Here is a 27,205-nt window from a genome sequence, read left to right as displayed (position 1 = left end):
CACTTAAAGACATTTAAGCATTGCGGTAAATTACATTAGAGTACTTGTCATTTAGCTGACGCCTTTATCCAAAGTGACTTCCAATTAAGTGCTTTCAAGTGCAAGTACATTAGCTTTAAATGAGACAAACTACAAAGAGCAATATGAAAGTACAACTATACATTTTTTTTTGTTTTTATTATCAGACAATTTTTAACCCGTAAGTTACGACTTCAAGTCACGACTTGGTAGCGCTCCAGGCAAAGTCATGACAAACCCTTCTAGCTAACATTAGCTAGCGGCTACCTAACGTTGACGTTAGCTAGCGCTAGCTGATACTAGCGATTTCTAGTCTGCGACATATTTTAGCCTTCATTTAATAAACATAACCTGTAGTAGTACACAATCGTATGTGTATTGTTTTGATTACAATGTGCGGAATTACTTTACGTTGCCTATTTACGTCTATTTATTTCTATTTCTCACCGTTAATCACTGTCGTCTGTACAGCATCAACAGGGGTCGCCATTGTTGTTTATGTGCGTGTGACGTCAAAAACTGTAACTGGGAATACAACCATCTGGTACGAGTTCACCAGTAGTAAGTTACGGGTTGACTGCCGTTCCAGGGCGCTTTCACGGGCAGAAGGTGGTGAAAACACGAGTTACGGGTTGCCTGGAATGCAGCATATGTCTCAGAGAACAAGACGTCATGACCCAATCAGGCAGGGAAACATCAGCGTCAGTGTCGGTGTTGCCAAAGGTCTCAGTTTGCGGCCGTTGAGACTGCAACACAACCCCACAGATTCCAAACCAAAACGGGATCAGAAGTGTTTTCAAATGTCTCCGGTTTAGGGGCTCGGAAACGCCACAGCAGTGTGAATGCTAGGTGTTAACGTGGCAAAAGATATTTGTTTTCAAACCAAAACGTAGCAATGTAAATGCAGCCTAAGAAACAAACATTTTTCGACATTAACCCATTTACTGAAACTAGAGAGGGTGAAGTCGATGTGTAATAACTCTGAGGGAAGTTACCTCGACCGCCTGTTTGAGAAGAGTCATCTGAAGCTCCTGCTTCGCCAGAAGTTTCTGTAGGAACAGAAAACACACATTCACCAGAGCTGTAAATGCAGAGGAATGCATTCGTTACTGTTCAGGATGTGATGCAACTCATCCTGTTACCGAGATTAGGCAGAACGTCGAGACGAGGGAGAGACACAGCATATCGTATTAGAGTCCAGAGAAAGCTTAACAAGACATTGTCGTGTCCTGTGGCGTCATTACTGATCTACATGTTCGTGCCACAGTTGAGGGGTCAGGTCATTCAGAGGACACGGCTTTCTTTAGAGAACCTGAAGGGCACACTAGAACTGCTCCTCCTCCTTAAACAAAGACTCACAGAGACCAAAACTAAGGACGCATGCAACTCTGAACTGGCATAAGTTTTTTTTATCAGCAGTAAGATGTCCTCAAACAGTCAACAAAGTGTGAATAATATCAGCTGTAAAGTGGGACAAATTGAATAACACCCAATCTCACAGAACAGGTTGTGACATTATACATGCTGGCCAACTGTCTGACAAGTTACTAACTTCCAATTGGGACGTCCTGTGATGAACAAACAGTAATGTGCTTATAAATGGAAGTGATGGGCGACAAAAACTTTCCTGCAAAAATGTATTCAAACATTTACAGTGCTGCTCATGAGTATAGGAACCCATGCTAAAGTTGACTAAAAAGAGGAATAAAAAAATCATCTTTTGGAAATTGATCTTAATCCCTTAATTAAAAAAAATTAGGAAAATCCATCCTGTAAGGACCCCAATTTTCTTTGTGAATGAATAATGTATCGTAAATAAATAAATGTTCTTCCTTAAAATACAGGGGGCATAAGTCAGTACACCCCTATGTTAGATTCCCATAGAGGCAGGCAGACTTTTATTTTGAAAGGCCAGTTATTTCATGGATCCAGGATACTATGATCCTGATAATGTTCCCTTGGTCCCCACATCATCACACACCCTTCACCATACCCCCCCATCATCACATACCCTTCACCATACCCCCCCCACATCATCACACACCCTTCACCATACCCCCACATCATCACATCCCCTTCACCATACCTAGAGATTGGCATGGTTGTATTTCAGTTAGCCTAACAGCTGGTTTGATTTGCATTGAGAGATGATTTTATGGAAAGTACCCCATGCCAATCTCTAGGTAGGTAGAGCAGCACTGTATTTGCATCTTTTATGGCGGTGGTTAAACTTGTCTTTTCAATGCGATGTATTGTGTTTAACACGTTTTTCTTTGCTTTATTTCTGGTTTTATCTGATTTCATGAGTTTTAATTTGTTTCTATTTAAATCTTTTTATACATTTCCACCACATATTTGTAGTATATATGTATATTTATGTGTTTTACTCATGTTGGGATCTGATCAGCCAGACCACATCCCAAAGGTCACGTTGAGTTCGGATGTCAGCGCGGTGTAGACAGCATGTGAGCAGCATGCAGACAATTTTATCAAACGTCAAATAGGTCATTTCCATAAAACTGGGGCCTTTCTGCATAACGAGGATCTCTCCTGCGTCTCTGTTTGTACTTTCAGATATCTGCTTTATTTTAACTGTTGAAGGAGTCCTAGTCTCGCATTTCCAGCTCTATCTCCACAGCGGTGAGGAGTAAGGTTCGGCTACGCCACAGATGCATTCTGGGATAGGAGAACAAATACGCTTGTTTGCATTTCTTTAAACGAATCACAATCGCCTCGGGCGGCGCTAAGCTCCGGATGCAGCGACGCTGGCGGCTCTGCAAAAAAGTCTCAAGAAGGAACTTGTTTTGGTGGAACATTTGCACCCCGCAAAAGAAAACGCCACATACAATATTAAATGAAGTTACCTGTTCACACGACACAGTAACGTGAGATATTTAAATAAGCTGATACATGGTTAAACCTCATTGGCTGTTATCAGTGTATCGCCATGGGTACTTTGTCCACAGCAATCCCACCAATCGGTCCCAAAACGTCCCAGTTAGAGAGGAAATTATGTAAATACTGTCTTTTTTTTAAAAAGAAAATCTTTAAAGTGCTCATATTATGCTTTTTGGCTTTTCCCCTTTACTTAATTGTGTTATATATCTTTTTGTGCATGTTATAGGTTTACAAAGTGAAAAAGCCCAAAGTCCACCCCAAAGGGACTTACCATCTCCAACAGAAAACACTGTTCACAAACTGCTCCAGAAAGCTCTGTTGTAGTCCAGCCTTTACTTCAGAGACAAACGTGGTCACTTTGGAACACGTTATAATGCTCGCCTAGCTGCTAGCATGGCACACCCTCATACTCTGCTTCTGACTGGCCAGTAGTCCTTACCTAGCTACTGTCAGGGCACGCCCTCATACTCTGCTTCTGACTGGCTAGTAGTCCTTACCGAGCTACTGTCAGGGCACGCCCTCATACTCTGCTTCTGACTGGCTAGTAGTCCTTACCGAGCTACTGTCATGACACGCCCTCATACTCTGTTTCTGACTGGCTAGTAGTCCTTACCGAGCTACTGTCATGACACGCCCTCATACTCTGTTTCTGACTGGCTAGTAGTCCTTACCTAGCTACTGTCAGGGCACGCCCTCATACTCTGCTTCTGACTGGCTAGTAGTCCTTACCTAGGTACTGTCAGGACACGCCCTCATACTCTGCTTCTGACTGGCCAGTAGTCCTTACCTAGCTACTGTCAGGGCACGCCCTCATACTCTGTTTCTGACTGGCTAGTAGTCCTTACCGAGCTACTGTCATGACACGCCCTCATACTCTGTTTCTGACTGGCTAGTAGTCCTTACCTAGCTACTGCACATGTGCGACTCCCAACAAAGATGGAACAGAAGTGAGATGTCTCACTCTGTAGCTAAAACAGAGAGCTCAACACACAGGGTGAAAAGAGGAGCTGCAGCAATGTGCAGTACAACAATATATGGTGTTTTTTGAAAATTAAACCATGTAAACCTATTCTGATATAACCTCTAAATACAATTATATACAATATTACAATACAATGAAAATGAGCATAATATGAGCACTTTAACAATCATTCCCCGAAAGAACCAAGCAGGCCTGCCTTGTTGCACGATCCAAATGTTCTTCAGAACTTGCCATTTTCAGCGTGTAGCTCACTAGCTCGAAGATTGTTCTTGTTTCATGTAGCAAAGGGAATTTTGAGAATGGCAAGGCACGTGCCAGAAGCCAGGCTTTATCCTGGAAATGCACTTCCGTTGATCCAGACTAATGAAACGCCAACACTTCCTGATTTCGCTGCTTCACAATAAAAGCTCTTAAATAACAAAACAGGGGGATTTGATTGTGAAGCATTTTGTAGTGTTAATTTGCTGGAGCTGTTTTTTTAAGCGGCTACTCTTACCGGACACAGCTGAGACCTGCTGTCTCTGCTGCTCCCTCCCTTAACAAAGCACGCCTCATACACATTATGTCATATTCAGTATAGAAATATGGGTTTCAAAGAGTCCTGCACCTGAACTGAGACTCAGTATACATGTCTAACCCAAAACCTCCCCGGTATCTCCATGAGTCGGAGGTTCTACTCACCAGACGAGAGTCTCTCAGCAGACACTGAAGACATTTAGTGTAAAGACCGTTCACCGAGTCCTGAGTGGAGAGAGAGGACAGGAGGGCTGTCAGTACAGTGCTGTCATCTTATAAAAGTTACCTTGAATTATTTTTCAAGTTACATACGTATTGGTCCGAATATAAGATTTTTTTTCCTGGAAATACGTCTGAATAAGTGGGGTCGTCTATATATTTGGGGTCTAGACTATCAGCTGTTCAAGTTCCAGAGGCTGGTTTTAGAACGTAAGGGACGTCACCTGTTTCAACAGCCAATAGCGAAGTCAGCTGGTAAAGTCAGCTATAAACTATAGAAATAACATGATCCATAATCCATTTTATTTTAATGTTACAAACAGCTGGTCAAAATGGCAGAGTTTTAGACGGCGCCTCAACGACCGTCCGAAAGCACGGTAACGTTATATGGTGGAAAGCGGCCGCTTCCAAGAGACTGACAGGAGAGCGTGTGATTACGTAATGATGGGATGCCCATTACCAGAGCAGTCATTCAGCTGAAGGCCCTAAATGTGACACTTTCATCTAAAAAACAGCCTAACTTGTTTTATTCAATGTGTTTTTATTAGAATTATTTTCAAATCAAATTATTTTCTTTATAAAAACAAGATTTGGTCTTCAAAAAGTATTTTTCGGGGTCGTCTTACAATCAGGGTCGTCTTATATTCGGACCAATACGGTACTAGGAAGGAAATATTAAGAAATGTTATCTCTAGAAGTTCTTAGTCAACCATAAAAGCTGTATTTCAATTGTTTTATAAAATGATTTGCTTTTTGCTTTTTCTCAAGTACGTCAGCTAAAAAAATCCTGCATGAATAAAGTTTAAAATAAAAAACAAAGAAAGACACGATGAAGAAGAAAGTATGCCACAGGAAGGAAAGCAAGTAAGGAAATGAAAAGAATTAGGGCATTACTTGGAAGAGACAAACAAGAAAGAAGAAACAAGTAGCAGAAGTCAAGAAGACAAAGAGGAAGATGGTGGTAGAAGAGTGAAGACAACAAACATAAGGAAAGAAAAGGAAGGAACAGGAAAAAGAGGGCACAGGAAAGAGAATGTGTCCTACTAAGAACAGTGAAGACAACAGAAAAAGGAAAAGAAGGCGAAGAAAAGGAAGGAACAGGAAAAAGAAGAAAGAGAATGTGTCCTACTATGTGGTGGCGGAGTCCCTTCCTCTCTGTCTCTTTGAAGGCCTGACAGAAGCCGTGGATGAATTTGTCCAGTTTCTGGGCGTGGCGGCCCAGGAAGTCCCTGACGTCGTCCACGCTCTTCAGGCAGTACGGGGGCGGCGGACTGACCTCTGCCGGGCTCGGCTCCATCTCCACGGGCCTGGAGATGCACAGGATGCTGTAGCTCTGCTCCCGGTCATTGTAGAAGGTTTCCTCAAACAGGATGGGGACCGCGGCCGGAGCCGGGAAGCCGGACCCCAGCAGGACCTGCCTGTCCTGGATCCTGACCTCCTGAAACACACGACGAGACCAACGCCTCCGGTAAGCAGCTACACTAGTACGGAAATCAGGATTATCGTCATATAACAGAAGAGGGTTAGTGTTTAGGTTGAGATAGTCTCCAATTGTCAGACCTTCCTCCACAGCGCTGTGGAAGAGTCTGGCGAGTCCACACAGCATTCTGGGATGGGAGAAAAACGTGCTCTGGTTTATTTCTTTAAACCAATCACAATCGTCTAAGCGCCGGACAGAGCCACGAAATAGCCTCCGGAAGGAACTTGTTTTAGTGGAGCATGTGTGTAAGAGCCAGGTGTAGTTCTATTATTTTGAAAGGACATTTACCGTAATCACGGCACCTGGTGGGGGCGGAGGAAGCAAAGTAATATCTGTTCACCTGTTCTGGTTTTTGTGACTAAGAGAGTGGGTGAAAGGTCTAACTTTTTGCATTTATCTGTGTTTTACATCTCTACTAGGATTATGCAATGGTTATGGTTAGTTTTGGTTTAAACGCAACGCCCAGGATGGGCGCTGTGATAACCTACTTTTTCGTCCACCAGCCAAATGGCAAGTGAATATTCCAATTTTACCATTCAATAGATTACCATTGTTTCTTTGGCTGGTGAGTGAAGCACATCTACCAGCCTCTTGCATATTTTACCAACATGTGGCTGGTGCTAATTTTGAACCCTGGCTGTGAGGGGCACGGGCACAACTGGACAGGAGGAGATTAAAACTTATGTTTTTAATACTGGGATAGAATGTCTTTTGTGTGTGTGTGTGTGTGTATATATATATATATATATATATATATATATATATCTCTCTCTCTCTCTATCTATCTATCTCCGGTCATCGCAATACAAAAGACATTCGATCCCAATATTAAAAACATTATTTAACCTCAAAAAAATAAAATAAAAATATTTAAGGGTATAAAAGGGTCTAAAATACTGTCTGAATTACTTAAGAATTATTATTATTACTTAATAATACCCTTGAGGTTAAAAAATACACATACCATTAAAAATTAGAGTCTCAGATTGCCGCCTACAATGTGTACGTTTAAAAAATAGTTTTAGTCGTGCGAGAGAAAACTCAGATTGGACAGATAGTCTAGCTAGCTGTCTGGATTTACCCTGCAGAGATCTGAGGAGCAGTTAACCATAGTCCTCACAAATCCACCGGAGGTTAGAACGCCAACACAGAGACAGAGGAAGGGGACGTGGGGGACATCCGGCGACACCTGAACAATCCCGGAAATTAAACGTGGTTGATATAGACTAGGGCCGGGACGCTGATCTGTTTTACAAAATAATGCCACTGATTTTTTTAGCGTGGAAAAGGCACATCTACCATTATGGGAATGCAACTTCTTGTCTTCTGCAGTCGGGGAGTCGGAGGGACCGCAGCGTTCGCTAACGTTAGACCTGGGGTCTGATAAACAGTAAATTCTGTGTCCATAACGCTATTTTCAATGTCGGTCAGACGTTGAGGCTTTCGTCGCCGTTTGTCACTGCCCGAGGAGAAACTGCAGTACTCGTGTTGTTGTTTATTTGATTGTCATGACATCGGACCCACCGAACGGAACGGGACAGTTATATTTACTTGCCCGACGTGGCGTTTTACTTGCCCCGGGGCCATCGGGCAATCCTTATTGTTGAGCCCAACGATAATAAATAAAAACTTAAATGTTAAGGGTAAGACCTCTGAGCTACACAGTTATTTTTATTACAAAGATAAAGTACGTAAATCCGGATTATCGTCATACAAAACACAGAACAGATCTTCTGACAGAAGAGGGTTGGGAGGAGGGTCTGTTTAAAAAATATAATGCCACAGATTTGTTAGCACGCAAAAGAGACATATCTTTTATTATTTGTTTACTTTTGTGATCTTTGGGGGTAGTTTGCTACAGTATACATTTACTAAATAATTAATAAATCTAAATCTACAATAGCTAGTGTCAAAGTCTTAATTCAAAGAATGATGCTCTGTCTTCTTGGCTGCTCCAAAATCAAGTGACTTTTCTAAAACGGACACTGAAATACGAGGCTTCAATCAGCTGTTCCAAATGATTTAATACAAATAAGCTGACAGGCTGGCAATATTCAATATTTGTGGGATTGGAAATCCCATGACATTAATTATTGTGTGTATCACAGCCTTCCAACGATTCAAGTCCTGCATCACTCTGTCGGGGTTGGACCGCCTCACTCTACGTTAACCCTTACGTACATCTACTTCCTCTGAGCCATAAAGACACTGTTGCACTGGGTGACCTGTTACCATCAACAAACGGTTACGGCTGCCTCTTTCAGTTACACTGGTTTCTTTGTTTTAAGCAGCACCCACAGGACCTTTTTTCTTTGTAGTTTGTGTACCTGATTGTGTTGATTGACCTTCAATTTTCTTAAGAGTTTTAAGTGCCTCTGATGAAGCCGACGTTTATGAAGTGAAGCAGGACGAACCTTTCCATCCACAGTGTGGTATCCGTCCTCCGCAGGCTGCAGGACATAGCTGTCGAACTGAGAGTCTGAGAAGCTGCTGACGGCCAAACTTCCGCAACAAGGCACCAGAACCTGCAGGTGGTCAGCAACGTGGGATACAAAACATTTGATTATTTCCTGTAAACTTATTAACCACTCGGGCGCCTGGGTAGCTCACCTGGTAGAGCAGGCGCCCATATGCAGAGGCTCAGTCCTCGACGCAGCGGCTCAGGGCAAGAGTGCGACCTGTGGCCGTTTGCTGCACGTCTTCCCCCTCTCTCTTCCACCCTTTCCTGTCTACAGCTGTCCTGTCTATTAAAGGCTAAAATGTCTCGTCCAAATTGTCAACAAAATAAATAACGTGGATGGTTCCATACAACCATTACTCTTCACAAGTCAACTTTCAATACTTTCGTTGAATTTGGGCGTTTTATTACATTTTATAGCATTTGGAAAAAAGAAAAAAAATAGATTAAAAGAATGTTGAAAAAAGAAAAAATGTTTTAAAAAAAGCGCCGAAAACCATCGACAAAGACATCAAAAAAAGTGACAAAAGTGTTGGGGAAAGCTTCAAAACATTGGGGGGGAAAAAAGCTAAAAAAAAAAAAAATACAAAAAAAGATCGTCGAAAAAGACGACAAAAACCACTGAAAAAAAATATTTTAATTTAAAATTTTGACCCAGAAAAACAAAAAAGGTGCATAGTCGACAGGAAGACAACAAAGGGTTAAAGTTCGGCCTGACACTATGAAGCCCTGATGACGTTAAATAAATGCAACAGGGCTGCAAATCACGATTATTTTCAGAGTTGATAAATCTGTCAGTTTCTTTCTCGATTAATCAATGAGTTGTCAGAAAGTCAGAAAATGGTGAAAAATGTGGATCAGTGTTCCCAAAAAGCCCAAGAAGATGTCCTCAAATGTCTTGTTTTGTCCCCAACTCAAAGATCTTCAGTTTACTGTCCCAGAGGAGAGAAGACACTAGAACAATATTCACATTTAAGAAGCTGGAATCAGAGAAGTTTTACTTTTTTGTTCATAAAAAAAGAAAAAAATGACTCTAACCATTTATTTGATTATCAAAATAGTTGGCGATTCATTTAATAGTTGACAACTAATGGATTCATCTTTGCAGCTCTAAAATGTTAATCTAATTGCAGTGTTTTCCCTCGCTTTGTGGAAGACTTACGAGCACATATTTGGGTTTCAGAGTTTAGGGGTCGTCCTTCAAGAAAATAGCACGTTTTTTAAAAAAAAACAATACGCAATTTCACATAAGTTTAGACGGTTATTATTACCATGTCTGTGCCTAAAACGTTGGAAAAGCTAGAGCAGGTTATAAATAAATAACACTCAAAAAGCTTAAAGACAAAACTGCCTAAAGAAGTCCGCTAGGGACCGACTACAATCATCAGATCTGAGGAAAGTTGTTTAGTTAGTTTTGATGCTCACGTTGATTTGATTTGGCCATAAGCCTTATAGTGGTAGGGAAAACTCTGAACTCTGTCTCCTTCCCCGATTATATATAAACTGAGAAACTCATTGGAGGGAACGTGTGGGCTGAGAGGAGGAAGCTGCTGAAACCACAAAAAAAAAAAGTACCTTGTTGAAATGATCGCTCGACCTGCTCTCAAGACAAAAAGTGGTATGACAGCTCAAAGTAAAAGTTTCACTTTGAAACCAGTGACGGAGTACTCTGCATGTCATCCCCCCCCCTCTCTCTCTCCCCCCTTTCATGTCTTCAGCTGTCCTGTCAAAATAAAGGCCGGAAATGCCCAAAAACAATTATCTTTAAAAAGAGAGAGCGAGCTCGTCTCGCTAACAGGACCAGCAACTAACGATTACTTTTTTTTTATTCAAGAAATGACTGAATTCTTGCGTTCGTGAACGTTTAGCGACTAACCGGTCATCCAGAAAGCACCCTGTCTGTCACCCATGTTCTTTTGTTGTCCTTTATGCTTTCTGACGTACTGAGACGCACGCCGGCTGGTTTTAATAAGCCAAATAATCACGTAACAACATGTGAGACTCACGATGCCGTGGAGCTCTGCCACTCGGCTGCAGAGGTCCGGTCTCTGCTTCTCCAACGCCACGTAGAAATGATTCTTCAGGATGTTCTCATCATATACAGCCATAAGGAGCTGGAGGTCTGGATCCTGGAGGGGGAGAAATCAAAAGAACCGCTAAGCGTGGTTAAGAAAAGGCACAACTGGATTAGTAATAATAATATTTGAATTGCAAAAAAAAACTATTTGGCTTGAAAGAGGTTGTACCATTTTATAAGTTCCCCTCTAACCTGCTGCATTAATAAAAGTATCAATGTTTACATTAAGAATCAGCCCCAAAGCAGTTACATGAATGCAGAGTTATCGCTGCCATTATAAGGTTTAGGTACAGAAACTAAGCTGAATGAATGTAACGGAAAGACTTTTCTCTACTCTAATGATTGTAGTTGGACTTCTTTAGCAAGTTTTGTCTTTAAGCTTTTTGAGAGTTACTTATTTATTTTCTGTTCTAGCTTTTGCAACATTTTAGACACAGATAAGATAATAATAATGGTCAAAAAGTATGTAAAAAAAGATATGCAAAGGGCCACAAACTGACTGCAAAGAGATGCCAAATGACCACAGAGATCCAAAACAACCCAAAAAACCCCTAAAATGACCAAAAAGAGACACAACACGACTATAAAGAGACGCAAAATCCCACATAGAGACACAACATGTACGGAGAAATTGCTTTAGCTTTATTTAAAAACGTCACATTTCTTAAGGAAGGACGCCTAAACCCCCCCCTCCCTTCCGTCGCCAAATCCACGCACCTAAGTCTTCCCCAAAGCAAGGGAAACCACTGCATTGATGTACTTTTTATTTAACATGAACACAGCAGTCAACACAATAAAGTACAGCTCTACAGTCAGTGAGTAACATTTCATTCAGATATCTTACGTGGAGACACGGACCCTACGCCGTAGCCTGACGTCACCTCCCAAAAAATTGAACTACACGTTGCTTCGACTTGCGGCTCTCGGCCGTGGCTTGGTAGCATTGCATTCCCCCCCCCCCCGACTCATTTCCTGGTTCTCCTTCTCCATAAACAACATGAAATTAAGGAGAGACCACCGTGGTCAGAAAGAACAGGGGAGACACTTTGTTTCTCTCACTCTGACTCTAGAGTCGGCACTCGCTCCGAAGCTATCACGCAGTCACTCTCTCACTTCCTCCCTCGCTCTACCACACACTCCCCACACACAGTAACGCCAACTTGATGCACACACCACGTTTTGGTGAGCCCAGAGGGAAAATATGGCATTTAAAAAAGGAGCCTACATTTACGGTAGCTAGCTAACAGTAGACTACAGAGAAAGTGAGATATTTTTACGTCCGTTTGGAAGCGACAGAGGGAAAATATTTCAGTCTACACATTAAGTAAAACCAAAATGAGGAACCGAAATTTGCGTTCTAATCTGGTCCGATTCCTACCGGTTGCGTAGTGGAACCGGGTTTGGGTACCCAACCCTAACACCAACGCACAAGTATAAACTTCAGGGCCACTTACGTAGGATACGGTGAAAGCTCTGCGTGGAGCCTCTGCAGGACCATGAATCAGGCTTTAAGGTGACAGAGGGACCCTTTTAAAATGGCCATGCCAGTTTTTCCCTCGCCAAAATGTAGACTATCTTTGGAGCGTTTTTTTAACCCCCCCTCCCAACAAGCTAGCATGGTATCGTTGGTACCAATGGATTCTTTACATCTTCTAATTTCATCTGATTTTTTATTGATTTCGGATCATTTAAATGACAATCGATTTTAAATCGGAAAATGTATTTTGTAAACCCAGCCTGAGTCAGAGAAACCGCATTTTCAGTTAATTGTTTTTGCATGAAAAATTACATTAACGATTTATCCATTATCATAAAATAGTTGGCGATTAGGTTTCTATGGATTGGCTAATCGATGAGTTGACCAATCGTTGCAGCTCTCACAGTAACCCATCCAATAGTTGTGGAGATATATTAGTCTGGTTTAGTCTTTACTCCAACTATAAATAGATAGTAATTAATAAATGATGGCAGTATGACTTCTTTCCAATCAAAAACACGGGGAAATATTTGACCTTTGTCAAATTTCAGCCGATTGCCGATTGTTGACATCTGACGAAAACAAAGCTCTAAAACAGATCTTATGATTCCTTCATGTCTCCAAATGTATTCCTGTAGACAAACAGTACGTGCTGAATAACATCCTATATAATAATATTAACCACTTTATTCTGATCGCCAGCTGAGATTGAAGCTATCAGACAAAAAAGTCCCTTTCAGACTGTTTTCCAATTTTGAAATGAGGTTATTTTTCCACCGTCTGCTGCCAAGTTGGCTGATGGACGGCCAAGAACTGGTAGCGACGAAGGCCGAATGAGGAGTCGTCTCACCTCGCCGTCGTCTTGGCCCAAAAGTTGCACTTGAACACATCGCAGAGACAAAAGCCGACCGCCGACTGCCACGTTGTCTGCTCCTGTGAGAGAGGAAAGAACTCTCCATGCCAGCAGGCGGCGGGAATCTTTTCGTCATTCAAAAAGGGAAAAGCTTGAAATAAATATACCTACACAAGTAGTTATGCATCTTGCTGCACGTTTGCCATCTAATGAACATTATGTGTACTGTAGATATCGTCCACACTACGTGTTTTTTTTTTAGGACAAACATTCAAGTCTTTTAGGCCAGTTTTGAAAGCTTTATGTGTTCTTGATTATTCAGATGGAGGTGGCAGTAGCTCAGTCAGTAGGGAGTTGGATTGGGAACCAGAGGGTTGGAGAGGTGCCTCCTGGGCACTTGAGCAAGGCACCACCGAACCCCTGCTCGGGGCGCCTTTCCATAGGCAGCCCGTTCACTCTGACATCTCTCCATTAGTGCATGTATAGGTACTGAGCATGTGTGTGTAATTCAGGCCTGTGTGTTACTACTACTACTACTACTACTACTACAACAACATCATCATTATCATCATCATCCGGAACCTCTGAGCAATGAAACGGGCTGAAAATGGCATGTTTTAAGGAACATTTGGATCGTGCAACAAGGCAGGCCTGCTTGGTTCCAGGGTTGCACGATATTGACAAAATGTGATATTGCGATATCGATTACGATAGATATTCATTTCGATATTTTTAAACGTATGTAAAATTACAAAAGTTACGGGAAAACGCATCAAAATAGATTCATAACAAATACAACAAGGTTTATTTCAACTGACGGTCATATTGGACTGGTCCAACATGAAGAAATAACTAAGGACCATGTCTACAGAACAGGACATGTTCTACTGGTTGGACAGTATAAATATATAAATAAGGACCATGTCTACAGAACAGGACATGTTCTACTGGTTGGACAGTATAAAATATATATAAATAAGGACCATATCTACAGAACAGGACATGTTCTACTGGTTGGACAGTATAAATATATAAAGAGAACAGGACACAACTTTTTTGTCACTCTGTCGAAATATGCACACACGTGGTACGCTCCATAGGTTTGTCACGTAGTGGACAGTTACATGTGCAGTTGGCACGGTAACTGGCCAATGAAACATGATCATTACAGCGTTTCAAGCTCTAAATCAAACCCAACTAAGCCACACAGCCAACGGACGGGACGCAGCGCTCCACAAAATAAACCAAATATTGCATACTCATAGCGACACTTTCGATAGATCGTGCAACGTGATATTGCGATAACGATATTGAATATATATCATGCACCCCTACTTGGTTCTTTCAGTGAATGATTGTAAAGATTTACAAAGAATATGTTTACGGCATTTCCTCTCTAACTGGGACTTATTGGTGGGGATTTTCTATTGACAAAACACACACAGCGATACACAGGTGAAGAGCCAATGAGGTTTAACCATGTGTCCAGCTCATTTAAATAACTCACGTTACTGCGTTGTGTGAACAGTTAACTACGTTTAATATTGTATGTGGCGTTTTCTTTTGCGAGGGTGCAAATGTTCCACCAAAACAAGTTCCTTCTTGAGACTATTTAGCAGAGCCAAAGAAATGCAAACAACCCAGAGAGTTTGTTCTTCTATCCCAGAATGCTGTGTGGACTAGCCAGACCCTCCTCCGCAGCGCTGTGGAGGAAGGTCTAGCAATGCGAGACTTTCAAATACGCGTTACGTTGAGATATTTCAGTTTAGCAAACACACATTTGAACTTTTTATCAAATTATTTATATTTACTGTTCAAAGGTCCTCTGAAAAAACAAGTTTCTTCTGTCAGATATGATCATTACTAATACCACACTGTAAAAATACTCTGTTACAAGTACACGTCCCTGCATTGAAAATGTTACTAAAGTACAAGTATGTAAGTATCATCAGGAAAATGTACTAAAGTATTAAAAAGTACTCGATGCAGAAAAATCCTCCAATTTTAGAAAGTGTAAAGGATCCAAACAGTTGTGTGTTCAACGGTCTAATCATGTCAGCTGGACTTGTAGCCGTTATATGGTTGGCTAGTTTCATTTATAATAAAACATCAGATTTTATAAACTACTTTTGTAAAGTAACTAGTAACTAAAGCTGGAACAGATGAATGTAGTCGAGTAACTAAAGTAACTAGTAACTAAAGCTGTAAAAGATAAATGTAGTCGAGTAACTAAAGTAACTAGTAACTAAAGCTTGTTTTTGCATGAAAAATTACATTAACGATTTATCCATTATCATAAAATAGTTGGCGATTAGGGTTTCTATGGATTGGCTAATCGATGAGTTGACCAATCGTTGCAGCTCTCACAGTAACCCATCCAATAGTTGTGGAGATATATTAGTCTGGTTTAGTCTTTACTCCAACTATAAATAGATAGTAATTAATAAATGATGGCAGTATGACTTCTTTCCAATCAAAAACACGGGGAAATATTTGACCTTTGTCAAATTTCAGCCGATTGTTGACATCTGACGAAAACAAAGCTCTAAAACAGATCTTATGATTCCTTCATGTCTCCAAATGTATTCCTGTAGACAAACAGTACGTGCTGAATAACATCCTATATAATAATATTAACCACTTTATTCTGATCGCCAGCTGAGATTGAAGCTATCAGACAAAAAAGTCCCTTTCAGACTGTTTTCCAATTTTGAAGTGAGGTTATTTTTCCACCGTCTGCTGCCAAGTTGGCTGATGGACGGCCAAGAACTGGTAGCGACGAAGGCCAAATGAGGAGTCGTCTCACCTCGCCGTCGTCTTGGCCCAAAAATGGCACTTGAACACATCGCAGAGACAAAAGCCGACCGCCGACTGCCACGTTGTCTGCTCCTGTGAGAGAGGAAAGAACTCTCCATGCCAGCAGGCGGCGGGAATCTTTTCGGCATTCAAAAAGGGAAAAAGCTTGAAATAAATATACCTACACAAGTAGTTATGCATCTTGCTGCACGTTTGCCATCTAATGAACATTATGTGTACTGTAGATATCGTCCACACTACGTGTTTTTTTTAGGACAAACATTCAAGTCTTTTAGGCCAGTTTTGAAAGCTTTATGTGTTCTTGATTATTCAGATGGAGGTGGCAGTAGCTCAGTCAGTAGGGAGTTGGATTGGGAACCAGAGGGTTGGAGAGGTGCCTCCTGGGCACTTGAGCAAGGCACCACCGACTCCCCTGCTCGGGGCGCCTTTCCATAGGCAGCCCGCTCACTCTGACATCTCTCCATTAGTGCATGTATAGGTACTGAGCATGTGTGTGTAATTCAGGCCTGTGTGTTACTACTACTACTACTACTACTACTACAACAACATCATCATTATCATCATCATCCGGAACCTCTGAGCAATGAAACGGGCTGAAAATGGCATGTTTTAAGGAACATTTGGATCGTGCAACAAGGCAGGCCTGCTTGGTTCCAGGGTTGCACGATATTGACAAAATGTGATATTGCGATATCGATTACGATAGATATTCATTTCGATATTTTTAAACGTATGTAAAATTACAAAAGTTACGGGAAAACGCATCAAAATAGATTCATAACAAATACAACACAGGTTTATTTCAACTGACGGTCATATTGGACTGGTCCAACATGAAGAAATAACTAAGGACCATATCTACAGAACAGGACATGTTCTACTGGTTGGACAGTATAAATATATATAAATAAGGACCATGTCTACAGAACAGGACATGTTCTACTGGTTGGACAGTATAAATATATAAAGAGAACAGGACACAACTTTTTCTGTCACTCTGTCGAAATATGCACACACGTGGTACGCTCCATAGGTTTGTCACGTAGTGGACAGTTACATGTGCAGTTGGCACGGTAACTGGCCAATGAAACATGATCATTACAGCGTTTCAAGCTCTAAATCAAACCCAACTAAGCCACACAGCCAACGGACGGGACGCAGCGCTCCACAAAATAAACCAAATATTGCATACTCATAGCGACACTTTCGATAGATCGTGCAACGTGATATTGCGATAACGATATTGAATATATATCATGCACCCCTACTTGGTTCTTTCAGTGAATGATTGTAAAGATTTACAAAGAATATGTTTACGGCATTTCCTCTCTAACTGGGACTTATTGGTGGGGATTTTCTATTGACAAAACACACACGGCGATACACAGGTGAAGAGCCAATGAGGTTTAACCATGTGTCCAGCTCATTTAAATAACTCACGTTACTGCGTTGTGTGAACAGTTAACTACGTTTAATATTGTATGTGGCGTTTTCTTTTGCGGGGTGCAAATGTTCCACCAAAACAAGTTCCTTCTTGAGACTATTTAGCAGAGCCAAAGAAATGCAAACAACCCAGAGAGTTTGTTCTTCTATCCCAGAATGCTGTGTGGACTAGCCAGACCCTCCTCCGCAGCGCTGTGGAGGAAGGTCTTGCAATGCGAGACTTTCAAATACGCGTTACGTTGAGATATTTCAGTTTAGCAAACACACATTTGAACTTTTTATCAAATTATTTATATTTACTGTTCAAAGGTCCTCTGAAAAAACAAGTTTCTTCTGTCAGATATGATCATTACTAATACCACACTGTAAAAATATTCTGTTACAAGTACGCGTCCTGCATTGAAAATGTTACTAAAGTACAAGTATGTAAGTATCATCAGGAAAATGTACTAAAAAAAAAAAAGTATTAAAAGTACTCGATGCAGAAAACTCCTCCCATTTTAGAAAGTGTAAAGGATCCAAACAGTTGTGTGTTCAACGGTCTAATCATTTCAGCTGGACTTGTAGCCGTTATATGGTTGGCTAGTTTCATTTATAATAAAACATCAGATTTTATAAACTACTTTTGTAAAGTAACTAGTAACTAAAGCTGGAACAGATGAATGTAGTCGAGTAACTAAAGTTGTAACAGATGAATGTAGTCGAGTAAAAAGTACAATATTTCTCTCTGAAATTTAGCGGAGTAGAAGTAGAAAGTGGCATGAAAAGAAAAAGACTCAAGTAAAGTACAAGTACCTCAACATTTGTATTTAAGTACAGTGCTGGAGTAAATGTACTTAGCTCAGTTACATTCGACCACTGTCCACAGGTTTAAAACTCTTCATCCGACAGCTGACGAACCCACCTCATCCTGCTCGGAGACTAGCTTCATCCTCCCTCAGCTCCAGACAGTGAAGACTAACTGGGAACCCGTCCAGCAGAGAGACAGACAGCCTCACGTCGGGCCGCTCAGCTGGGATGAGTCACACTACACCCCCCCCCCTCTCCCCATGGTCCTCGTGACCCTACAAGCTTGAAGGGTATTCAGCGGTGTAGAGGAATGTCCGTCCCCTCCAACCCAACAGACTGTTGCATTACACACTTGAGATTACCATCACTCAGCTGACGTCTTAGCCTGCAGCTTAACATGCGTGTGAACAGGCGAACAAACAACCAACAGTAAGGAGATTAAAAAAGGTCAAACATTCAAACAATGTCTCCTGATGGCAGCACGGCTGTAAGACCATCAATAGATGGATTTTTTTGGAGTTTACAAAATCAAACTACACTTCCAGGGCGTCCCCGTGATAAGATGCTGACCACGTTAATAGAGCTGCCATAGGCGTAATTTACAGGGGGGTTACAACACCCCCAATAATCAAAACTGGCCAGTGCAAACAATCTATTATAGTTCCCTTTACACAGGGCTCATATGCATTTTAACCAATACTTTTTGGCAAATTTCCATGACTATGTATTCCTGAAAACGTCAGTCGACATTATACAATAAGAATAGAAATCTGTGTAAAAGTTTCCCCTCAGAGGTTTAACAATAAAATGAATGATAATGTATATAGTTCATAGTGAGAGTCGTAATATCTTACCCCGAATACAATGATGAGGTTAGGACGACGTGAAAATACAGTTATTAATCACATATTATTATGCTGTGTTAAAGAAACAATTCCAGGACCTTTCCAAAACTTTCTGGGACTTTTAACGTTTCCAGAACCTTTCCAGGCCTGGAATTTGCATTTTTCCAGACCTTTTGCAGTTTTTTCCAAAACGTATGAAGCCTGTTTACATAAATAAAAGACATTTGCACCATAAATTGATTCAGAAAAGGCTCAAATTGTTGCAGATAAATTTCCCAGAATGCAGAAAATGAAGTGTTCAACTGACGTTTCAATCTTGCTCAAAAGTGGAGATCTCAAACTGAGTTTCTCCACAAAGAATAATGCAAAAAGCACCACTTTGTGCTCATACGTTTCTAGGAAATCATTCAGCATGAAAAAACGCATACAAAATGACAAATCGACTAAAGAAATCTTATGCTAACCTTACAAATGACTTTTCAAGCAATTCCACTGTCGCAGACACATTTCCAAATATGGGAATTAAATCATGAGTCTTGCTAGAGTTGGGGCGGTCTTAGTCTATATCCTTCACGTTGCACTTTTGGAGGAGTGTCTGTGTTTTTTTTGTAGTATGGTTAGTCTATATCCTTCGCGATCAACTTCCGGGATTGCTCCGGTGCCGCAGGAAATTCCGCCGGATGCATGTATTTAACGTTTAAGAAGTGTCTGACTTGTCAGATGTCATAAGGTTGTGAACGTCATGATACTGAGATTCATTTTAAAATGTGTTTCAGCATGGGGAGTACTACTAAAGCCACAGATCAATCGTGTGAGTAGACAATAACCAGTGAAGGTGAAGAAAAGACAACAAGAATCAATAAAACGGTGAGCAGATGGCAGAGAAGATGAAATGGACCAGGTGAAATGGAAGAAGACCCCACTTCCGCTTTCTCTGGATCAATAAAAATCTTTCAGGAGATGAAACCCCAGCAGAGAGGTTTCACAGCTTAAAAAGGTGAGCATCACATCTTTCTCCTAAGGTTTGATGCTGCCTAAACATGACTCTCCAGACCTCTTTGGAGTAACGCTCAATACTAAAACATGACCAAGAAGAAAAAAGTATCCACCAAAAAGTATCCACCTTTGACCTATAAACAACTTATCAGGACTCTGAATCAGACTTCCAGGTGTGGAGGCATTTAAAAACAAACAGCAGGATTTTAATCAGAAAAAAAACAAAGTCAATTGACCTTTAACACAAAACAAGGATGTGTCAAGCTAGCCATCGCAAATAATGAGATTTCCGTAGACGTTTTCAAAATAAAATTGTTTTCTAAAGCCACAAAATATGTATGTACACCATCCAAAGTGTGACACATAAATGTGTTAGTAAGCATTTAGGTTGAATATCTTGCTCTAGTTAAGATGCGTGTAGTTTGGTAGGCTACAGCTCCAAGGCTTCTTTTGTCAAACCAAACTCCATTTAAAAATCTGGCATTTTAAATGTGTGTTTGCTGACACACGTACAACGCACAAATAATATAAACCCGATGTTAAAAGGAATCGTTGTGGTCTTTTAATAAGTTCGGCAAATGTATTATCCTTTTAACTCAACAGAACTTAATTTAATCTGTTTGTTTCTTGCGTTTATATTTCATTACTGCTCGATCTCTCCATCCATTGCGCAATGCAATATAAGTGGAGGCTTGTTTGTTTTTATCGAAATGCCTGTTAGTATATAAGGATTTGAAACGATGTATAATAAAGTATTTAAACGTGTTCTTCAAGTACAAAACTTTGAGAGGCAACGTTACCTAAGGGTTAAATTTCACATTATTTGAATGGAGATTGGTTTGGCGTGTTCGGTTGTGGGATTAGCTAGCTATAGCTTTTAAACAGCAGTTTCCAACGCGCACCTGACAGGTGGCTGGGAGGATTTTTGTATATTTTGCTAAACGAACTGCTTATCAAGCATAGCCGTTTGGACACATTTGTGAATATTGACATATTGGGTTTCGTACGTGACTCAGGCTATCATAGCTGGGCACCGGAAGTCTTAAAATTAGCTTGCTAGCTACAAAATAACAACACCCCAATATAAAACAGTCGCCTAATAGCCAGCATATCTAACGTTAGCTTATTATCGTGTTAGCATGGCCAACTAGTAACCCTACCGTTAACAGCTAACAGACGCGATAATTAGTTGAATTGTACCTGTTATTAGAGAGTGCCTCAGGTCACCCGGGCTTTGGCATGGCAGACAAACACCTACAGCCGCCTGTCAGAAGGGGTTTACGGTCTGGGATCAGCTGGCTAGCCAGCTACAGGACCTCAGCCTTTGGTCCGATGGGTTGCCAGACATCAGAGAGGAAACACGTAAAACAAGCTGTCAAAATAGTCGCTTTTCATTGTGGAGCGTGTCGTAACAATTATTTCTACATTACCTCTAATCTTACTAATGCCCAAATGCTGTTGCTACACGTCGTAAAAGTAACAGTAGATGCGTTTGTTTCTCTTTGTTTCTCTAGGGCAACTTTAACTGGCCTAGAGATGCTACTAAAACGGGTTCACTGCCTTCTAGTGCCCAGAGCGGTGTATTACATTAGAGAGAAAACTGATAATCAGGCTTATCCATTTTTTAAAAGGGACATTCCACCCGTTTTACACATAAGGCCAGTTTACTTGTCAATAAGAATACTATTTGTAGTTGTGGGATGTCTTCTGTGAATGTGGGGAGCTGAAATGTTATTTGAAGGGTTATCTCATTTTAGGATTGGAGAATACACATTGACAGAACGAAAATGCTGAAGTTTCAATAATGTGACCACTTATCAGTTAGGAAAGGTTAAACGAAAATGTGTAAAAGGTTGCATTATGGGAGATGTTAGATCCAGTGTGTAATGTGTAAAAATCACTTAAATGTGGTGGAGCTATTTATTTTTATTTAGGAGCGTGTCCCGTTCTCTTCCCCTCCCTGTGTTTAGGAGACAGGAAGTGTGTCCCATTAGTCATCTTCCCCCTCCCTGTGTTTAGGAGTGTCTATAATCTGAATGTGTAAAACTAAAACATCAAATAAATATGTAGTGCATTAAAAAGTACAATATTAACCTCTGAGATGTAGTGAAGTAGAAAGTAGCAGAAAATGGTACCTCAAAACTGTACTTAAATACAGTATCTGACTAAATGTACTGATTTGCTCAACAAACAGACGACCCGTTTAAGATTAACTGAACAAATAACTTCCATGTTTTATTGGATTTACAAAACAAAGTAACATTAAGACAAGATTACAGAGCAAGTAAAGCAAAGCAAATTCACACTCAGTTGTGTTAAAGCAGGTTCATTTAAACACAAGCTGGATCCATCTGCCGTCAAGACTTAAAGTCCTTTTGTCCCAGCAGTTCAGACCATAAACATACTTCATCTGCTCCAAACAAAAGTGAGCCTGTAAAACTTCTACAATGGATTACAAAAATATTCACCCCTTGGACCATTTACTTTCTTGTACCAAAAACTATTCATTTTAAAGAAATCCAGCTGAACAACTTCAGTGGGAAGCTCCAATGTTCCACAACAGCAAACGAGACTAACGGTGAAAAGAACGCTACTTCTATGTAGTTTTTAGTAATTCATCTGCCCGGGGCTGATTTTTCCCGCCAAGTCACAGAATGATTTGCGGCAGGTAGACGGCGCTACAGTAACACATTCTGATGGGTCACAGATTTCTTTGTAACATCGGGAAAGTCTGTTAGCGTATCCAGCGGAGCCAGGTAAAGGAAGCAGTAGATTTCTTTATATTATTATAATATATATATTTTATATATAGGCCAAATTGTATTTTAATGTAGATTAGATTGCGCAATGTGGTTTTGCGTCAGTAGCCGACATTAAAGGGGTGATAGAATGCAAAACCGATTTTACCTTGTCATAGTTGAATAACGACGTTTGGTGGGTAACTAGGACATACAGAGAAGCTCAAAATCCCATTGACACATCTTTCTCTGCAAATCTCAATTTGAAATTTGAAACTGCCTCTGAAAACGGGAAAATCTCAATGAACCACTCGGTGGCTCCTCCTTATTGGGCTCTAGTCGCTACCTGTCACGTCCCAACATTTACATAGGCTACACCACTGACCTGAGATCAGGTAGTCTTCTGAATAGGTCGCGCAGATCTCAGAAATTGTAGTCATTGTTCATCTGCCATTTCATCACTAAAGAGAAATCAACTATGTAGAGGTCAAATATGGGCCGTTTAACAAAAATTGATGGCTAATTGCAAATTTTGTCCGACTGTGTCGGTCACCGTTTCTGGGTTACTGGACTACCAGACGCCGCCGCCCTGACAGAGCTCCAGGGCCTGCAGCTCCCCTCTTCCTGCTTATGGCCGGTGTGTGTGTGTGTGTGAGTGAGAGCGCGGTCAGCGAGCTTGTTACGCCAGCAATCTCTTACCGCAGGTTCCAGTTAATCTTATAATGGATATGTGTGTTGAGTTATTTAAACAAACGATCAGGGAAATAAACGCCTCTTGACTTCTGGCAAGTACATTTTTTGAAAACAAGGGAAGGGGAGTTTGCTCTGAAGTTGTCGGCTCTAAATCTCTGTTATGGATAATTCAGAACTAAGGCAAGCTCTAATATTAATTGAGGATACATAGGCAATGACATTAATATATGCGAGACGAACAGGGAGAGGTGGTTTGGGCATCTGGTAAGGATGCCCCATGGGCGCCTCCCTAGAGAGGAAGTTTAATTAATCATCTTTCCAAAAGTCAATGAGTAATTGTGATATTAATATTGACCAAAATAATTGTGATTATAATTTTTTTCCATAATGGAGAAGCCCTGATACGGAGGTTACCCGCTGATGAAGCCGGCGTCCCGGTCGGCACAGCTAACGTTGAGCACCGCGCCCCAGTAAAGCCTGATTCATGGTCCTGCAGAGGCTCCACGCAGAGCTTTCACCGTAGCCGACGTAAGTGGCCCTGAAGTTTATACTTATGCGCTGGTGTTAGGGTTGGGTTCCTACGCAACCGGTAGGAATCGGACCGGATAGGAACAAAACATTTTGGCTCCTCATTTCGTTTCCACTTAATGTGTCGACAAATATTTTCCCTCTGTCGCTCAGAAACGGACGTAAAAATATCACACTCTCTCTGTAGTCTACAGTTAGCTAGCTACTGTAAATGTCGGCTCCTTTTAAATGCCATGTTTTCCCTCTGGGCTCACCAAAACGGACGTAAAAGCATATTAACCATTCACTGCACGTGATCGCTATTAAACACATAGTAGTTATAGTAAGTAAGTTTAGTAGTAAGTTTTTACTTGTGCGTTGGTGTGTGTGTCAATCTCTTTAAGAGAATAGCTGGGCTGGCATATGTGTGTGTGTGTGTGTGTGTGTGTGTGGTAGAGCGAGTGAGAGAGTGATGGTGATTAGCTTTGGCGCGAGTACCGACTCCAGTGGCTGAATCTCATCACCCTTATTTGATAGCTCCTCGGTCCTCGGACTGAACCGGAAGTTGATCTGTCCCTCCTCAGTGAAGGCCGTCTCAAAGCTCTTATTTCTTCCCCGGAGGAGCGAGGAGCGAGCATCGAGGAGCTATAGCCGAGGATCCAGAGAGCAGCCTTCCCGGGAAGTCGTGCAGCTGAAGGAGTTGCTAATTCCGCCCAAACAGCTGACGAATTCATGCGACGCTTCAGAGGAAAGGACGTCTCATCTCTCTAAAACACTTTCTCTCCTGGGCCTCCTCGGTGGGAGAGACTAAGACGCGAGGAAAGGAGGCAAGTGGAGGAGTCGGAGATGCAACTTAAGGGCTATGGAACGTACCCATAGTGGGAGAAACAAAAGGTCTAATTTCTGACCACGGTGGGAAATCTGGAGCAGGAAAAGTTAACCCTCTCCTTGATTTCATGTTTAAGGAGAATGAGAACCCGGGAAATGAATCGGGGGGGAAATGCAACGTTACCAAGCCCACCAATCAGTTGTTACGGTCTGCGTCACCGTGATGTGTAATTAGATTTTTTGGCAGATGCACATCAGGTCTGTATCTCCACGTACGTACCCACGACGACGATTTAAAGGTCCAATATGTAATAACAGTGTTTCGTCTATGTTCGTCTATGCAGATTTTGAAATTTCTGCTACCACGGTATCAAAAAATCCTGAAGGAAACACTGAATAATAATCACAAAATATGACCAGAATATGTCACCAGATATTAAGATACTATCTTTTTTAAAGATTGTTTATGGGCATTTCCGCCTTTAATGATAGGACAGCTCAGACATGAAAGGGGAGAGGGAGGGGGGGAAGACACGCAGGAAAACCGTCACAAGTCAGATTCGAACCCTGGACCCTCTGCATCGAGGAATAAACCTCCACACATGTGCAATGTACAATGCTAAAGCCAGTATTTTCTCCTTTATAATTTCCGTTTTGTGACGGATTGTCTGTTTGTGTTTTGGCCTGTGTGTTGTTAACTGCCCATTTTAACACCGGGGGTTGCCTGACATGAAACGCAAACACGCAAAAACAACGAGCTGCAGCGATGTTAGCAGCAAATAAACAAAGTGGATTAACAGAAAGAGATTCATTCTACCCAACCTTAAAAAAACTTGGTATCTTTCTTAACAGTTGCATGACCAGACGTGGTAAAATACGAGTAAATATTAGAGATGCATTTAAAAGATAAGGACAGCTTAGAGCCCAAGAGGAGCTTCATTAATTTATATGACGGCTATATTATATCACACACTAACTGCTAACGTTACCGGAGGACCAGGCAAGCGGCCCACAGCTGTTTACAACCACCGTGACGGACGTATGACAGAAACCGCAAGTTTGACTTCCTCATAATGGAAACATGCAATTGGCAAAACAACAGTGTAGCCTAAATTGTTGGATTGGGACACATCTTATGTTCTCTACGCTCTGCAATGTATGTAACGTTATGGAATATTCTTGTCCATCCATCTTCGTCCGCTTATCTGGGGTCGGGTCGCGGGGGCAGTAGCTCCAGCAGGGGACCCCAAACTTCCCTTTCTCGAGCCACATTAACCACAATATACAATATTCTTCCCCCCTGCTGAAATTATTCCCCCGCTTCTGTTCAGCAGCAGTAGCTGACAAACGGTGACTGTGACCTGGGTACCGAAAAACGCGAGGTCGGGGTCCTTTTAGCAACTGTTGCGGTGATGTTAGGGCTGTAACGATATATGCGAAATCGCAACACTCAGATTCAGATCCACGAACCTGTGTCGCGGTGTGAGACGGCAGAACACCCCCCTTCCAACTCCCAGAGATATCCTTGCCATCCAGATCCAATGCTACCACGTTTTGATGCATTATTCTAGCCTGGGAAAACCCTGACGAACTTCCGGCAAATTTGAGATTTTCTCTGCAAGTCCGTCTGGCCGAGAGCTCATTTGAGCCCATTTCCAATTTTTCCAAATCGAGGCACCAATCACAACCGTTGAGGCGGGCTTTACACGATGACGATAGCACAGCGACGACGAGCAGCTTTTTGTTTACATTCAACACGACGGCCTCCGAAGCGCAGCAACCCGTTGCTCCGCTGTCGCTGCTACGTCACCCGGATCGTTGGTCTGATTGGTTGAAGGACTATCCAATTGCGCCCCGAGGCATTTGAGCGGCGTCCGTTGGTGACTCCCCTTTGGAAATGGGCTGTGAATGAAGCTTCCCCAGACCCACTCTCAGTTACAGCTGAGAAGGGTCTGGTGTCAACCAGGCTAGCATTATCCCCCTTTTGTCGGGTAAATTTAGCTAACTGTAAAGACGGCTAAACGCGAAGGGGGGGAATTCGGCAGGGAGGAGATTTTCGGCACGAACACCATTAACGCAAATGGAGGTGTAACGTTACGAATGGCCGCTGTTCTGACTCGGGTGCCTGGGTCTGTTTACCAACGGTTCAGTAAACTGCCGTTAGTGTAGCGTAGTGTATTTTTGGTCAATATTAAAGCGCCTATATTATGCTCATTTTCAGGTTCATAATTGTATTTTAAGGTTGTACCAGAATAGGTTTACATGGTTTAATTTTCAAAAAACAACATATATTTTTGTTGTACTGCACAGCTCTCTCTCACTGCTGCAGATCCTCTTTTCACTCTGTGTTCAGGTCTCTGTTTCAGCTACAGAGTGGGACATCGCTTCTTCTGTACTATCTTTGTTTGTAGTCGCACATGCATAGTAGCTAGGTAAGGATCATGGTAGCTAGCTGTTTCCATAGACAGTAAAAGAAAGGCTGTTTCTCCAACTTCGGTCAGTTACAAGGCAGGAGTAGCTGGGAGACTTCTTCTAAACAAGGGCGCACATAGACGTAGTTCTTTTGTAGAT

At 41.6% G+C, this 27,205-nt stretch overlaps 1 protein-coding gene across 2 annotated transcripts in view; it reads right to left on the bottom strand.

The window, feature by feature from the left end:
• ankrd27 (ankyrin repeat domain 27 (VPS9 domain)) overlaps positions 1-21,396 on the bottom strand; it is a 58,278-nt gene extending 36,882 nt beyond the window's left edge. The window contains exons 1-7 of one of the 2 annotated variants that reach the window (XM_078256439.1): positions 21,299-21,396; positions 21,069-21,190; positions 10,578-10,700; positions 8,528-8,638; positions 5,763-6,071; positions 4,580-4,639; positions 1,014-1,067 (exon numbers count right to left, since the gene is read on the bottom strand). In XM_078256439.1, coding sequence (XP_078112565.1) covers positions 1,014-1,067; positions 4,580-4,639; positions 5,763-6,071; positions 8,528-8,638; positions 10,578-10,679 — 636 coding nt within the window. In that variant the 5' untranslated portion in view covers positions 10,680-10,700; positions 21,069-21,190; positions 21,299-21,396. Of the gene's footprint in view, positions 1-1,013; positions 1,068-4,579; positions 4,640-5,762; positions 6,072-8,527; positions 8,639-10,577; positions 10,701-18,142; positions 18,241-21,068; positions 21,191-21,298 lie in introns of those variants that run through there. The other variant, XM_078256438.1, reaches the window with a different exon arrangement.
• Positions 21,397-27,205: the final 5,809 nt, after the last annotated feature.

The sequence above is a fragment of the Sander vitreus genome, chromosome 8, assembly GCF_031162955.1.
Source record: "Sander vitreus isolate 19-12246 chromosome 8, sanVit1, whole genome shotgun sequence".
Classification (NCBI taxonomy): domain Eukaryota; kingdom Metazoa; phylum Chordata; class Actinopteri; order Perciformes; family Percidae; genus Sander; species Sander vitreus.
Note: the sequence above shows the minus strand (reverse complement) of the source record. Positions and strands in the feature narration are given on the sequence as shown.